The following is an 18,168-nucleotide window of genomic DNA, read 5'->3' on the forward strand; positions in this document are numbered from 1 at the left end:
TAACTACAAGCTAATTTTATATTTGAATTTGATGAATTAGCTATTTGTTGTTGTTTGTAATTGTTTATTTTTATTTTGAATTTTTGAATTGTTTTTAATAATAATTATAAAATTATTTTTAAATTAGATTGCGCGTGACAACATACTTTTATTTATTTATATCATTTAATAGGTATAGTTTTAAATTAAAAGTTATTTTTAGTGCAGCCTGTAGAATAAATATACATAAGAACTTAATCAATACTGATTTTTAAGTGACAAAATAACATCGTAATTATGAATTTGAGTAAAAAATATCTTTTTGGGAGCAAATAATTAGTGAATAAGAAACGATTTTGCCTTTCTTTTACCTCATTTTTTTCCTATAAATTTTGAACTTTTGCATTGATAAGCGAACTCAAAAGTTTACACTCAGAAACTTATTTCACTTTTATAGGTCACTCGAATAAACCTTTTTTTAGGAGATTTCGAGATGTCTTTTATTAAAATATGTAATTTTCATTCTTTTTATTGTTTTTTTTTTTATACAAAATTACAAAAAATGTAAATTCACGTACAAAAACGTTATCTCAAAAAATAACTTGAAAATCATCACAAGTCGAAATTATTGAAAAATTTTTCTTGCCACTGGCATAGTTTGTTTCCACGTAAATATAAGCAATGTGGCTGATTTTCCAGGAACAGCACACAAATTTAGAGGAAGCTTTTAGATTTACAGAAATTGAGTTGTTGAATAAAAATTTTTTTGACAAAAACGGAAATATCGCATAAAATTTTTATTAAAAAACTGATTTTAAAAGTTACACGCAGTGTTAACTTTTCATATTACTCTATGCCTAAAAACGTTTGTAATCTGTGAATTCTTTTGTACATTTTATTTATTTTAATCTTATATTTAAATATACATAGCTTTTAAAAAAGTTCTCTTGCCGAAGTTCAATATTATTTATAATAAAGAATTTTAAAAAAATGCAAAAATTGGTGATTATTTTTATTCAATTTATAAGAAAATTTATTCGAGAGCAAAAAATTTAGCCAAAAAATTTTTACCTCGACACTAACTAATGATTCTCAAAGAATTGCCTCATTTTTCTTTCTGTGGTCTCACGAAATCTTAATTGGAGTGTTACCTAATTAATTTATCAACATTAAAAATCCGTATTAATGATTCTTTTTGAGCTCTACAGACTGAGCTATTATTAAATATTTTTTATTTTAAAATAATAATTTAAATAAAACATTTTGGAAATGCTGAACTACTAGAACCCACTGTTGTCGTTCCTGGTTCATCTTTTACAGCTGAATTCACAACTGAAAACATTTCACATCTATAAGATCTTGCCCTATATTGTCTGAGAGTGATTCGGACAAATCGGATTCGGATATACGGATTTGTTTTTATTTTTTTATGTGTGGATTTATTAGTATTATTAGTAGAAATAATACTAATACTACTCACCATCAGGATGCCAATATGGTGGGTATCGCATTGATTCGGAGGTCACATCACGACGACTACATGGTGAAAAACCAGCACTAAATGTTGAGCCTGGACTGCTACTACCACCAGCAATCGTTGATTGTGCAAAATGATCAACTTGAAAATAAAAGAAATTCTTTGTAATATAAATAATACAAAAGTTACTTGTATATTATCTATCTGTAAACGCAGTGAACAAATTGCTATTCCAGAAAAATTATAAAAAATACACTGTTCCAAAATTGTAAAGCGTAAAATTTCCTATTGATTTATATATTTTCCATTATGTCCTTTCTTCCTTACTCGAGTGCTCAAAAGAAACGTAAGTTCTATATCAAGGTGTTCTATAATTGACTGTAGAACTCTTGACTTCCTAAATATGCTATTAAAGATGAACGAAAAAGTTCTTTACCAAATTTCGATCTGAGGTCTCGATCTAATTTCCGAAATAATTAATAAAATTAATTAATAAATTTATCTGACGACAGAGCACTTAAAAATAGAAGCATATTTTTATCGGGAGGGGTTTATACCATATTAACAGTCAAGTCAAAATTGGTAACTACACCGATCTATTAACCAATCGAAATTCGTAAGATGGTATAGGCTTGACTGCAAAAAATCATGGAAAAATTGATTAAAATTAATTTAATTAAAAATAGTCATGAACACTTTTCGATAGAAGAACTATGATAGGAGTGTTTAAAAATCAATAAAATTTTATAAAAAATATGGATGGCTCATTTGGTTATCAGACGGGTGAAGGTCGACCTTATACCGTCTCTTAGACTAACAATATACTTTTGTAGACATGATTTGGATAATGAAACACTTATTTGGGATATTAAATTTGCAACAAAACGTGTTGAAATCTATTATGTTTAAATTAAACTGTTGCCATTTTAGATAAAAACAGAAATTAAAAAAAAAAAAAAATTAAATTAGATTAAGAAATAGTTATGAAATACTCACTTATAGAATTCGATAATTGATTGTAACTATTCATATTTAGACTTTGAACGGGCTGCAATGATGGTTGTAACTGCAAGTTTAAGAAAATAAAACATTTAGTTGAAATACTTCTATATAAAGTGGAAGCGCAGATAAGCGTATTGAACATATCTATTTGTGACAAAAGTGGATGTGCCCAACGCTTCCACCACAATCAAATACTCAACGTATTCGTACGTGTTTGTAAGCCATAGTTTATTGCAAATCATAAATTAATATGATTAATCTATAGTTTTGAATGGAGTTTTAATTTTATTATTGTTGCCAAATTAGTTTTCTTATTATAGATTAATAGATCAATAGGGCTTTTCATTTTAAAATCACGATTCACTTTTGTTTCGTACTAAATGATTTATAACCAATGTAATAAAATGAATAACAAATATATTCTATCTTAGTCCTATTTATTGCTGTCAGTACGAAAAAATAAACGCTACACTTGCGCTTATGACATGATGAAAAGGCCTATATTTAAAACACTTCGATAACTCAGATACTATTCTGTAAATTTTGTTAGAATATCATATGGCCCATTAGCTCAGTTGGTTAGAGCGTCGTGCTAATAACGCGAAGGTCGTGAGTTCGATCCTCCCATGGGCCAATTAGTTTTTTTTTTTTAAATATTTTAACAGTTTTCAAAAATACATAGAAAGATAATGCTCAGAGTTAGATGAGGAAAAAATTTTCTTTTGTTTTGAAATGCATTATTGTTCTCAGTATCTTATAATCATTTCACATCCTACGTTATGATGGTTTTCTGAAAATGAATAATAAATTTTTAACTTACTTGTGATTGCAGTTGAGAATATGGACCCAATCCTTGATGCGACGAATGTGGATTACTAGATCGAACAACTGCTTGACATGATGGATAACTTAATTGTGGTGCTTGCATCCACGAAGTACTAGAAACATAAATTAAGAAATAGAATTTCTTATATATTCTAATTATCTTGTTTATGATGGTGATACATGATTTTCGATAAAAAAATTATAGCTTACTAGCTCGCTATATTGAACAAATTTTAATAGTAATACCAATCTAATTTAATAAATAAAATAAAGTACGAAAACTAAAACCCCGACAATTACAGAGTCGCGTTCTTAAAAGTATGAAAACAAGAAAGTAATTTTATCTGAAATTGTTATGATAAGTAAAATCGTCATTACAGTCGGAGTATCTTTTTTCGGTCCTGTGGAAATTTCAATTTCAGTATAACAACATACATAAAAGTCTTAAAATTTAAAAAATCTGGTAAAATTAAACAAAAACAGAAAAATATAAAATTAAATCTAAAATAAATAACAAAAAAATGGACAAAATTACAAGATATACTTTAGTATTTGTAATGTTAAAAATCCAGTTTGTCTAACATGGGGATATAGCTCAGTGGTAGAGCATTCGACTGCAGATCGAGAGGTCCCCGGTTCAAACCCGGGTGTCCCCTAAAGTGATTTTTTATTTATTTTAAAATTTGCAATTTTATTTAGATTTTTGTCCGCTACAGGCAAGGTAATAAAAAAAATATTTCGAATTTTATTTTTCGAGGTATTCTACAAAAAAGAAAAGTAATATGCATGTTATAATATTTCATTTAATTAATTGAAATACAATAGTAAAAATAAACCTATCATGCTACATGGTACTAAATTACAGACAAGACGCCTTCATTAAAAAAGAAAAAAAGATATCGATTTCTAACTACTTTTTCATTTTATTAGCAAACTATTAGTTCTTTTCCTCAGAATTAACAAATGATAATGCGTGGATGCGTTGTAAAAATGTGGATAATGTGGATGCGTTGTAAAGAGTAAAATTTTGTATTGATAACGATAAAATAAACTATTTATTCTAGGATATGGCACGTAAAAAAATTCATAAATCATCAATTTCAGCCGCGTTAAGTTGTTTGAAACATTTTTTCGTAAATATCACTGTTTACCCGTGAGGGCGCAAATTAAGCGTAAATTGTATAGTATGTATTATATGGGATTATCAGTTATGTATGTGTAATGTGACAGAGTAATTAATACTGTCTATACATGGTATTTCAACAATTCATTCAGTCAATTGTTTGGTTTCCCTTGTTTTATTGTTATATTAACTAAACTTGCTTAGGACATGTTCTTCGACTAGTATACGTTTTTTCTATTTAATAGATTAAAACTAATTATTTTCGTTATTCGAACCTTTAACGAATCCATGTAATGTTTGCAAAACAAAAATTCTATGAAACTGGTGAAATGAAAAGTTATGAAATAAAATAATTCTCTACAATCTAGAATCTACGAATGAGGAAAAACTAATAAAGGATAAAAATGTAGCATTTATATAAAGATAGAAAAGAGAAAAAAGATATCGGGGATACATGCATACATACATATGATACCTATAATATTATAGTACCTATACATATGATATTTAATGTATTTTATATTAAAACTTACCTGTGATCATATCGTGAATACGATGTCGGGTACGTGGGGGGCGTGCCAAACAAGTTACGTGTAGCCAATGGTAGATGTTGATGTGTGACGTGATGTGAGCTTCCAAATGGATCACCAAACAGGTTCTTAGGGTATGGTGCTGATCTGCTGAATATATTACTGTATTATTGATTAAAAGTTTTTTTTATATTCAATGTAATATTATATAGCTCTTTTATATTCATAATATACAATATTTTATTTTTATGTTATCAGAAATATTTACCCAATTTCGTATATTATTTTATTTATCTATATGTTTATACCATGTATATGTAATATATACCAAGGTATACTAAGTTTAGTCCCAAGTTAGTTAACGTTTAACGTTTTTTTGAACTTATTTTATTTTTTTTTTAGTACAGCAAGTTACAGAAGCGCGTTTTTTAGTTTTGTATTATTTATTAATATTATGGAATGTTATCTGCGCTTCCACCATCAAATATTTCTTTGAATTCTCTAGTTGCTTATGTATTTGTAGTATAGTAAAATACATGCTCATCATAAGTATACTGGCAACACGAATACTCAACAACGAAAAAAGATATCAAGTTGAAATTTTTATAGCGTGCTGGGGACGTAAGACGTGAGGTCGAGTTTGTAAATGAGCAACATAGGTCAATTGGGTCTTGAATCCGTAGGACCCATCTTGTAAACCGTTAGAGATAGAACGCAAGTTTAAAACTCAAAAATGTTTCTTATAAAAAAATAAACAATTTTTGTTTGAAACATTTTTTCGTAAACATCACTGTTTACCCGCGAGAGCCCATATTTTGCGCAAATTGTAGTATTATATGGGTATATCAGTTATATGTGTGTGACATGTCTGTATGTGTATTGTGAGAGAGTAATCAACACTTTCTATACATGGTATTTCAACAATTAACGCAGTCACAGCTTACACTTGTTTAAATAAAATTCAGTAAAACTATAATGAAATCGTAATATGTATGCTTATATAAAAGAGCTAATGCATTTTTTGAACAAAATTTTCAATGTTTTACCTGTAAGGACGTTTCATTCTCCTTCTTCGGCGATAGTTTCCATTTTCGAACATATCTTCATGTTGGGGATCTACGAAAATGAAATTTTTGTATCAAAACTTGGAGAATTGGTAAATGGTATCTTGAAATAAATGGTAAGTGAAAGTTCTATATACATATAATGATCCCTCAGGGTAAAATGATCCCTCACTGTTTTAAGTGAATCATTAAAGCCATCTAGTATATTTTTCGAAAGATACTTCCACGTGATCAAATTAATCGTTATGACGATGTATAAGCTTTTTTATGTTTCGTAGCAAAAATATTAGTTTTACTGCGTATGATCTATGGTAAGACAATTTTCAACTTAAAATTTCTTTTTTGTGTTAATTTTCTACGGCTGGTTGTTTTAATGATCTCGTTTATATACGTTAAATGATCCCTATTTTGTCTGTAAAATTATAAAAAGGTAAAATGATCCCCCATCATATGGTGGGTCTTGAATGTGTTGATTTCGAGGATTTTACCAGTGATTTTTGTTTTCATACTAATCGTTGATGCAATCTAAAAGAATAGTTGATATTTTAGGTGAACTGTATGGTAAATGTCATGGGATCATTTTACCAACTATTCTTACAAGACCGGTCTGAACAATCCCTTTTGAGAAATATTGAATAGTTCAGAAAAATTTGAATAGATCAGAAGAAATTGCATGTCAATATTGCAACACTTGAATAAAGAAGTCAAAAATATTTCGACGTTACACATATCTCGAATAGCTTGATTATAAATTACATTTTTTTTTTAGAGGGATCATTATAAGACACCTTCCCTTAATGGAAATAAGTTAATTAATGGTTTCGAGATGATTTGGGATTTATTGATTTTCGATGAATCAAGGATGTTAAATTGACATTGGGAAATTTTTGTTGGAAACTAACATTTCCCTCAAATCTTATGAAAACAGTTGCTTAAAGCACTTTTAAGTAAAACATATCAGGTAATCTTTGTATGAAAACTGAGTGCAAAAATAATTTTTCTGTAACATTATACTATCTTCATTTGTAACTAATGTAAAATAAAATAAAAACTTACCTAAAGTCCAATAATTTCCTTTCCGTTCACCACCACCATCTCTTGGCATTTTCACAAAACATTCATTTAATGATAAATTATGTCGAATTGAATTTTGCCAACCTTTTTTATTCTTCTCGAAGAATGGAAATTTATTCGTTATATATGTATAGATTTCACTTAATGTGGCACGTTTATGTTGACTACTTTGTATTGCCATTGTAATTAATGCAACATATGAGTATGGTGGTTTTGTTAAATTATTATTATTATTATTGTTATTATTATTATTGTTGTTGTTGTTTATTGTTGATATTGTTGAATTTTCATTATCTGTTGTTGTTGAGCCTGTTGATGTTGTTAAGCCTGTACCATTATGATTTGATGTTGAACTTGTTGCGTTTATTAAATTACTATTGCCACTACCCACACCATGATGATCACTACTGTGACTGGTCACAACATCCGGTGACGTCACATTATTTAAACCCGAACTCGATTGACTTGGAAGTTCCGCTTGTGCTGTGGTGGATGGTGTTGGTGGATTTGTGTTCGGTGTTGATGATGTGCTGTGAACAATTACACTATTGCTGAGGTCATATATAGTACTTAAGTCTATGTATTCTAAATTATTTAAAGTGATGTGAGATGTCCACGTAATGATCGGGATAGAGCTTTGTAATTATCATTTTTAATTTGGAAAATTGCTGATTTTATATAGAACAAAAGGCGGAATTAGATCGATCTTCATTCATCTGATAACCAGATGAGACATGCAATTTTATGATTTTTAAATACTCATAGTTTTTCTATTTAAAAGTGTACAATTTTTTCCATGAACTTTTCCATGAACGGTTTTTCGTTTCTGACAAACCTTTACCATTATTTTCTTAATGAAATTATCTTTTTTCTGATACCAATTTCGATTGGTTAACAGATCGGTGTAGACCCGTTCATACCATATGCATAGGTAGGTCAATATAAGTAACTATAACGATCTGTTACCCAATCGAAATTGGTATCAGTAGAACGATAATTTAATTACGAAAATAATGGTATATTGCCTGGGAAAAACAGTTCATGGAAAAAATTTATTGAAATTAATTTAATTAAAAATAATACTTGAACACTTTTCGATAGAAAAACTATGATGGAAATGGCGAAAATCGACCTTATACCGTTTCTTAGACCAATAGTAGCAAATTATTTAGAACAAAGCTTCAAAAAGTAACATTTTACTATAATTTATCATTTCCTATTCTTTTACATTGTTACGTTTATTGTTCTAATATACGAAGCTTGTATTTATTTCGAAAAAGCTCATCGGATTGAAAAACTTCTAAGGACTTTAGAATGAAAAATGTTATAAAAAATTGTAACAATGAAAATGATATAAAAAATTTTATTTATTAAGTAATTATTTTATACGTCTTTTGTGAAAAATTCATATCGATTCTCTGTACGGTTTATGAGAAATTAACTATCAATGTCAGTGTTTTTACCAGGAAAAGGAGCACATTTCTCATAAACAGAGAATTGATATGCATTTTACACAAAAGACGTATAAAAGGGTGATTAATTGATAAATAAAATTTAAAATTTTTGGTATTATTCTCATTTTGCACTCTTTATACAAAAAAAATGTACGTGTTTTACCATTCTTAGATGTTCTAACTATAACATTATATGTGATTCACATATATACTTATAACACATAGAATGGTTTTAGTTTTGCGTTTATTTTTAACCCCCGGTTCAAAGAAAAAAGGTATTATTGATAAATGGAAAGTAATCAGGTGGTCTCAATTGGAACTACTGAAAAAGCGGTCCACATTCTGTTTAATAGTACAATGTTTTATCGCCAGTTGGCGGGATTTATCTGATTTGAATTTGAATATTTTTATAGGCATTAAAAAATGGTAAGTACAAGTATTGCCATCTGGTTGTCGAAATTGTAACTACTGAATTCGAGTTCTCTTCCGATTTTAATTAGTACGAACTATAATCGCCTGTTGGCGGGGTTATAATCGTGTGTGTGTGTGTGTGTGACTGTCTGTGCTTTACTTAATACACCAATTTTTAGAAGGACTCCGAAATGATCAGTTTTTATCGAACATTTTACACCCCCTATGGGATATTGGTATATTTGTAAGAGTTTTGTGAGTAAGATAAATAATCGCAAACAATAATATCTAATGATTTTTATTTATTTACGATACCAGATATTTAGGTGTAATGACCAGGACAAATGACAAAACACATTAATTAATAAGAATGGACCTTATTGTTTTGTGTGTTAATATAAAATAAACATTGATTGTTTATTTTGGATCAAACAAAACTTAACTACGTATTTGCTTTATTTTACTTCTAATCTAATCAAAACCAAAATAAGGTGTAGTACTTGTTGATAAAATAAAAATATTTATATTGAGCTGTTGTAATTTACGTTTTTAATATAGGGCTGTGTATTTTAGCTAACAATATACAGAGTGTTTCAAGTTACAACAGCACGATTTCGTGAAATGATAGCTTATGTTAAAGAATGACTTATTTCTAAATACATTTATAGCTGTGAAACGTGCTTTTCTAGACACAGAGTGGATTTAAGAAAAAAAGGATATTACTGTGAATATTGCCAAAACGACTACTTAGTAAAACTGAAAATTTGACACTCAATGCTCCAAGCGAGTGTCATTGCATAAGGTTATTGCATTTGTAATTAAGTCAGTGGCACTAGAGGTTTTTTTTATCAAAACGAGGACGCGGGTTCGAATCCTGTTGCAGACTTGGTCAGAGAAACAGAGATTAAACCCTATTATTTATTTACCAAAACGAGTACATGGTAAACCTTTTTTTCTACCTCTGGTTTTCGTTGGTTATCTTCATAGGCACCATGAAATATTTTTAGCTCATACTGATTTTGCAATTTTTCTAAGTAGGAGTTTTGACAATACCAATTCACAAAAATATCCTTTTTCTAATAAATTTTCTCATCTTTGATCAGAAAAGGACGCTTTTCTGGCTTTTCAAATATTTTATATATTAGAGATAATTACCTATTTGAACTGCAGTCTTTATGTAAAATTAAATCTGGCAATAGTCCATGATGATACGGTTCCCTTGATAAATGATCTTCATTTCTTAATAATTGACTTTGCTGTAATGTGTCATTGACATATGATGGAACTGAAACAAAGAAAAAATACACGATTTAGCACGTTAAAAATTTGTATTTTTGGTTTGTTTTTCAATTATAGTTATAGTTATAAAACTAAATTTTGTTCGTACATCAAAATCATGGTTTGTTTGCTAATATGGCCAAATTTTGCCAATGTGGAGAAATTTGAGAACTTTCCGGACGTTTGGAGAACACCATGTTATAATGTTTTCATTGTTTTCTTATAGTGAACAGCACACATAATACGTTGAAGAAACACGGCCAGTTGAAATTAGTGGAGTGATCCATGGTACAAGATCACAGTGTACCATGGTGCATAATAATAAACTATAAAATTTAAAATTTCCTTAAAAATTGTAGAGTGCAGAAATAATGGTGATAATGGTGATAAAGGAGATAATATTAATGATTAATGTTAAAAAATTGCGGATTGTTATTCAAAGACCAACAGCCTCCCATATTATTTTCTACTTTTTCCAATTTAAACATAATATATATTATTTACATTCGAAGTTTTTACTAATTTTGGTTTCACTACTTTGCAATAACTTAAAGAACTTTTCCCGTTCACCTTATGTTAAAATATAACACTGCTTTTATTTGGACAATTATATTTGAGATTTTGAGTAATCATGTTACAGCAATAATACGTACTGTGACACCTATATTATTGTAATATGCCATTTTTCTAAGAAAAGAACAATTGTATTGTTATTAGTAACAATACTAAAAACTCTAGTTAAGTAACAATATACAAATAAATAAAGTAAATGTTATACTCTGATTACCATATCGTGAGTAAAATAAATATATATTTGTAGTAATTTTTTTTTATTGTTTATAATATAGTTTAGTAATTCAGTGGAGTAAATATTCTTTTTGGAAGATAAATCAAAATTTTAAATATTTTTACTGTCAGCTCAGTCATTTTGCTAGAACTACCTTTCACAAATTCGAATTTTAAATGATAGTTCATACTTCATAAAATCATAAAAAAATTCGTCAAGTTGGAGGTGGATAACCGCCCTCTCTTTAGACAGGTTGTTTTACCCCAAAAATGCCTATTTTTGTACATGTATCAAAACCGTATTATCTATATAATATATATTACAAAATTATTGTTCCAAATTTGAGTACAAACACTTCCCTCTCACATTAACGTTTTTATTTTTTAAATGACTGGTCTATGTGGGTGTCAGAAAACAGAGGCAATTATTTTCTTTTAAATGAAAAACCATACGCTTTAAATAACAAAAATTCAATTTGTTGAATATTAACAACAATATTTTGAAACGGAATCTTGCAAAAAAAAAAATCAGTTCTAAAAAAAAAAAAAAAAACAACACACAACTTTATTTATACCCAGCTAATATGCATATAATAGAATTGAGTAGTTGGTATTATTATATTAACTAAACGTGTTAAACTCTGGACGATGTATAGGCTGATTTTGCAAAAAATTAACTATCCGTATCTGATTTATATTTGTTTCCATATATATAGAGACTTAAAATGCATTTTTTAAGAAATTTTTATACCATACATATATGTAATATGCAAGGTATACTAAGTTTAGTCCCAAGTTTGTAACGCTTAAAAATATTGATGCTACCAACAAAATTTTGATATAGGTGTTCATAGAATCACCTAATTAGTCAATTAAATAGTAAATGAGCATCATAGGTAAATTGGGTCTTGGGTCCGTAGGACCCATCTTGTAAACTGTTAGAGATAGAACAAAAGTTTAAATGTAAAAATGTTTAAATGTTCCTTATCAAAAATTAAACAACTTTTGTTTTAAACATTTTTTCGTAAACATCACTGTTTACCCGTGAGGGCGTCAATTAGGCGGAAATTTTATAATATGTACTATACTTGATTATCAATTATGTATGTGTCACATGTTTGTATGTGTTATGTGATAAAGAAATCAACACTGACTATGCATGGTATTTCAACAATTAACTCAGTTTGTTTTCACTTGTTTGTTTGTTAATTTTGATGATATTACTATGATATTCAAAAGTAGAGACGTTCATAATTTAAAATTTATGATTAATTAATGTACCAACACGTGGATCATCCGAGATAACTTTAATTATGGAGTTATTCTAATTAAGGATAATTATGGTAATACGTATTATCAAAATTGCATAACTTGATAACAACGACTTTTTTGGATTGCAAATAATTCATTCAAGAAATTTTGAAACTAAAAGAACTACTGTGTACAGATGTATATCATCTGTAGTTAGCGTAACTGAGACGCCTGTAGTTTCGTTCTTGCCCTTTCAAAAATTAGAAAGTCCGCTAAATTTCCTTAAGCATGTAAAATCCATAATGGAGGTTGAATTCTAGAATCAGTAAATTTTGTTTATCCAGATTGGTGAGTAATTACTATTATAAAATTGTTGGAAACGATGGAAAAAGAGGAAGAAGCCAAGAGCAAGAAGTTGATGGATATTAAGTCATATTGGTTTTGTATTTAAATCTGATATTTTCTAGCAAAGCGTGTGGGTAGAGGCTAGTATTACATACTTAAGTCACGTAAAAGACTGTTATTTAATTTATTGCCTCGTCACCAACAGAATGATTAAATACATAATATTATGTATTGGTCAATAAAATTTGTTACAGTAAGTGGACATATGGGCACAAAATAAAGACTGTTAGTCTGGTAGGTACTGGTTTGTAATAATTGCATGGTTGCATTTTTTTAGCAGAATGCAGAACTATTATTTTATTATTATTACGATTAAGAATAAATATAATTTATGTTTTTTTTTGTGTTCTTATGAGGAACGTGAATGTTTAGTTCAATATGAGGCAGTCAATAATAATCGAAAAAGGCCTTACTGCAATTTATATCGCTATATTGGATCGAAAAATAGAAGCAAATTTTGGTGTATCATTTTGCGCTTCTGTCTCGGAGATATTAAGCTGAATTTAAAGCGTGCTCAGGACGGGAAAAGAAATATTTAATTCGTAAATGAGCAAAGCCAATTGGTCTTGGATCTGTGGGACCCATCTTGTAAACCTTTAGAGATAAAATTAAAGTTTCAATGTAAAAAAATGTTACTTATAAAAAAATAAACAAGTATAGATACATTTATTATATATGTTTATTAATATTTCCACTGAGGAAGTGAGAACAAAGATACTCTGATTACTTTGTGTGTAAGAGTAACTATCTTTCTTTACTTACATGACGTTAAAAGCAAACACTGGTCTATACATGGTATTTCAACAATTAATTCAGCCAATTGTTTGTTTTCACTTGTTTAGATCATAAAAATTGAAATAAGGAAAGCGTTTGAAGCGAAGTCAGCTGTCTGGGCTGTATAATTTACAATACCTATTAGATGAATTATGATGAATTTAGCTAAACAATAAAAATAATTTTACGATAATAAAGTACAATTATTAATATTATAATTATAATTATGTGTAATATTATTTTTTGATTAACTCAACATAAAATTATGATGGTGTTAGCAGTGTTTTAAAATGATATAATATGTTGAAACAAAGGCATATTTTAATATACAATGAGTCAATCATACACGGTAAGAAATGCATGGCGTTTATAACAATGCTGGTATGGAATAGATACACATAATATTGTATCTATGTAAGCACTAGAGTGATACCCACCCGCTTCGCTGGGTTTAAAAGTAAAGATTGCTCTCGCTTATCCCCTTTCTATAACACTCGAAATAATAGTAAGGATTGTTTTACACAGGTAAAATATATGTAAGGTTTTCTATTTTTTTAAATGTATAATAGTCGTAATTATTCATTGAGTATCCGAAAAGACGGCTTTGAAATATTTTACATTGACTATTTTTACAGAAATCTGTATTTTATGGTAATATCAAATGTCTACTTTTACAGAAATCTGTAATATATGGTAATGTCAAATTAAATTAATTTTTTTTGTTTTTTATAATATATTTTTATAAATTATATCTCATGTGTTATTCTGAAGTATGAGCTATATTGCAGTACAGTTTCATTAAAAACCATTCGCTAGTTTTAGCGTGAAAGCGTATCAAACAAACAAACAAACAAACAAACAAACATGCTTACTTTCGCATTTATAATATATAGAGATAGAGATTTACAATTGAATGAAGTATTTTGCCACGGGTTTTTTTGTTATTTTGATTCGGTAATGAATATAATACCTTGTACCTAAAAAAAACCTTATTTGTTATTTGTAATTATAAACATGAGGGTAAAGATTAAGTATAGGTATACTAAAATATTATTGTAAGATATATTTTTGTGTTGATAATAAATGAAAATAATACAAGGGATAATGTTTTGTAAATTGGATAAGGGTGTAACCTCTGGCATATCGCAACTCAACACATTAGTATAGAACCAGATAGATAGATACAATACACATCAGCCACATAAATATCAAATAACATTAGTTAGGTGTATATATAGTTGCTAATTAATACCTATACAGAATATTAGGTATATAAATTTGTTTTTCTTTTTTTGTATCAACGTATATATACCATTAATTAATTATATTAACAATAATGCTGAAGGCACAGTACTGGATCTATCAGAGATATATTGAATTTCTTCGATTTTCTACTGTATTAAGTATTATTGAATTTATCCATCTAACTATTTACAATGCTTTTTTATTATTAATCGAGGAAATGAAACCAAAAAAACCGTCTAACTGAGGAATTGTCTCCTCGTCAGTAGATTTTCATGGGAGCCGGTGGAAAATGTTTGTCTGAGTGTACTCAAAAATGTCATATACATCAGTGCTTGTACTTTTTCGAATTTTCGGGGGCACCATATTCTCTTTATTAAACATTTAAAAAAACTGTTGGATTTTATATTTTGGACAATTTTAAATACTTTTTGATCTATATGACATTTTTGAGTACACTCAGAAAAACATTTTCCATTGGCTCCCATGAAAATCTTCTGACGAGGAGATAATTCTTGGGACAAATGCTTCATTTCCTACAGTATATTACAAGCTTTTACATTGCTTATTTGTTTGATTAATAGTATGTTAATATACGAAGGAATAAGGCATTTGACCCAGGAATCGATTCGGTGCCCGTAGATTTTTATGGAAACCGGTGGCACATGTTTGCCTGAGTGTGCATAGAAAAATAATATTCAAGCGAACTTGTTTTTTGGGAAAGAAGTAACCTGCTTTCGGACACCACGTTCTTTTTTATTTAATTTTACTAATACTTTTTTTATCTATGACATTTTTTACCTAGCCTCACTTATTTCGTCGATAAATTTGAATCTTATTAGTTTTATTTTTGCAAATATTAGATAGTAACCTGTTTAGATAGATAGATATACTACAAAAAGGGGTGTTATAAGTTTGACCGCTATGTGTGTGTGTGTCTATCTGTCTGTCTGTCTGTCTGTGACATCGTTTCGCCTAAACGGATGAACCGATTTGGTTTTTTTTTTGGTACGTTTGAAAGATAATTTAATGGATAGTTAACTATGTTTCAAGTGCGAGTTTTGTTTTCCGCACTCGAAGCAATTAAAAAATAGTCGATGATCTTGAAAATCGTTTCAGTTTAGAGAAAGCTCTAAGGAAAAAGATAATTTAATGGAGAGTATTTTTTAATATGTTTCAAATGCGAGTTAAGCGTTCCCTACCCGAAGAATTTGTCAGGGGCTTTTTAAATTTTGTAAATTTCACTTGTATTATGTATATCAAATTTGGAGGGTAGTAGGTTTAAAATGACCCGATTATAATAACTTTTATTCTTTTTGTATATTTTCTAAAAATAATATGGATTTAATATTGTGTAATTATAATTTTTATTGAACCCAAATTTGTATAGTTTTGATAATACAAATTTATTTTAAGTAATTGGTATACCCTTTAATAAATATATTTAAATTTGATAATTAAATATGTCAAGGTTAAATACATTCAAAAAACTATACTATATCAAATATCACTACATATTATAAAACAAAGTCGCTTTTTCTGTCCCTATGTCCCTATGTCCCTTTGTACGCTTAAATCTTTGAAACTACGCAACGGATTTTGATGGGTTTTTTTTACTGATTATATGCATAGATAGAGTGATTCAAGAGGAAGGTTTTTATGTATAATACATCCATATTATAGTAGAGTAAGGGGTTGAAATAGGGGTTGAAAGGGATATGCTTAAAAAACTAAAAAAGTTGTGCATCGATTAAGCTCAAATATTGACACGATATACAACCAGCTTCAAAGATCTATTGTTTTTATCTACTTTTAACCTTCGGAGGGTAGAAAGGTGTAGCGAGAAAGTGGGAAGGAATTATCGAATTTTTACAAATATACCTAAGTGGGGTATCTAATAAAAGAGCATGACGTGTACATTACAAAACTGTTATCCCACGCAAGGAAATGTGGAGGGACGGGTGCAAGTGGGGATGTTGCCCAGCAAAGCGGGTAGTTCACAGCTAGTTAGTTATAAATTAATATTTTAATATAACTTACTATATTTAATAAATTATTTAATTACAATCGTATTAAAATTTAATTAATATAATTATAAATTAATTAAACTATATTAAGCAAATACATTTTAAAGCTCCTTGCGTTTTTCTTCTTTGCTTTATTAGATTCTATAAATGTGAAATTTTGTGACGATGAATGAATATATCAAACTAATTATAACTGCTAACCCATAGGTATACATTTGAAACATAGAAGACATGTCACATTTGAGAGTTACAATAATTCGGCTAGTTTTTTCTTTAAATTCTGAACTATTTCCTTAAAATCTGGATTATATACTGGCTATGCTTGCCTCTATACATAATTTAACTGGTTGTTTAAATCATTCTAACCAATCCGAACCAATTACTATCTCTATAAATTTGATATGTTTCCCTATAAATGTTTGCTTGTATGTTTGTTGCGCTTTCACGCAAAAACTACCGAATGGATTTGAATGAATCTGTAGCACAATATATACATCATACATCAGAATAACATATGAGCTATATTTTACTGCTCCATCTATGATCATCATTTTGAACCATAATTTAAAGATTTCTGTAAAAATTTAAAATAAGAAATGAATTTAAATAAATTCATGGCCATCTTTTCTGATATTGAGGGTAATGAGTGTACAATTTGTACACCATCAGTAATGCTTGTAATTGATACACTTATTTCATTAAACAAATAAAAAATTTATATTTTTCGATTAACGCCTATTAAAAAAAATTTTTTTTAACATACTAATTAACTTATGAGAGACGACAATATACATATATATTATATATTATTATGTATATAATAGTAATTACCTAAGCGCAGTTGTGCTCAGATTATTTACACATCAAGTACTTTAGCCATTAGTCATAAATAAATTAATTGTTTACTATGCAATAATAAAAATATAATTTTATAAATAAATAAAAAGAAACAATTTTTTGTAACGTGAACACGTTTGAAATGACATAGTACCGCCATTGGAAATAAAAATGTTTTTATTTATATAAATCTATAGGTATGTTTATATTTAATTATTAATAAAATATTTTTCCAATAAAATAAATACAGACAGTTTCTAAAATTATTGACTTCCTAATATAGGGAGGGAATCGTAATCGACCGCGGTCCGAAAATTTAAATCGATATTTTCAACAAATCATTACGTTTTATGGTCAGGACAATGCTAGGCTACCTAGGAAACTAAACCTTTTTCAATCGATTCAGGTTGCCATGGATTTTTAGAAAATGCAAAAATGTTTTTATAACTGCCAACTTGTATTTTTTGTCAAAATTGTATGTTTTATCGTTTAAACTTTAGTTTAGTGAAAGTTATCAAAAGTTAAAGAAAACAGAGATAATTTAAAGTAAGTACAATGCAATTTTTATATTATGTCATAATAAATATCCTAATCAAACCAAACGTAATGTACTCACATATTGGGTTGAC

At 28.4% G+C, this 18,168-nt stretch overlaps 1 protein-coding gene and 2 non-coding genes across 6 annotated transcripts in view; 2 read left to right on the forward strand and 1 right to left on the reverse strand.

The window, feature by feature from the left end:
- Window positions 1–1,084: 1,084 nt before the first annotated feature.
- LOC123292495 (forkhead box protein D3-A-like) overlaps window positions 1,085–18,168 on the reverse strand; it is an 82,683-nt gene continuing 65,599 nt past the window's right edge. Inside the window, exons 3-10 of one of the 4 annotated variants that reach the window (XM_044873201.1) lie at window positions 10,095–10,224; window positions 7,057–7,604; window positions 5,983–6,052; window positions 4,940–5,098; window positions 3,279–3,396; window positions 2,453–2,522; window positions 1,460–1,597; window positions 1,085–1,311 (exon numbers count right to left, since the gene is read on the reverse strand). In XM_044873201.1, coding sequence (XP_044729136.1) covers window positions 1,229–1,311; window positions 1,460–1,597; window positions 2,453–2,522; window positions 3,279–3,396; window positions 4,940–5,098; window positions 5,983–6,052; window positions 7,057–7,604; window positions 10,095–10,224 — 1,316 coding nt within the window. In that variant the 3' untranslated portion in view covers window positions 1,085–1,228. Of the gene's footprint in view, window positions 1,312–1,459; window positions 1,598–2,452; window positions 2,523–3,278; window positions 3,397–4,939; window positions 5,099–5,982; window positions 6,053–7,056; window positions 7,620–10,094; window positions 10,225–18,168 lie in introns of all 4 variants that reach the window. The other 3 variants (XM_044873200.1, XM_044873199.1, XM_044873197.1) reach the window with 3 other exon arrangements.
- Trnai-aau lies at window positions 3,019–3,092 on the forward strand. The gene has a single exon. It is a non-coding gene; the product is annotated as a tRNA-Ile (tRNA).
- Window positions 3,868–3,939, forward strand: Trnac-gca. Its single transcript has one exon. It is a non-coding gene; the product is annotated as a tRNA-Cys (tRNA).

The sequence above is a fragment of the Chrysoperla carnea genome, chromosome 2 (assembly GCF_905475395.1).
Source record: "Chrysoperla carnea chromosome 2, inChrCarn1.1, whole genome shotgun sequence".
Classification (NCBI taxonomy): Eukaryota; Metazoa; Arthropoda; class Insecta; order Neuroptera; family Chrysopidae; genus Chrysoperla; species Chrysoperla carnea.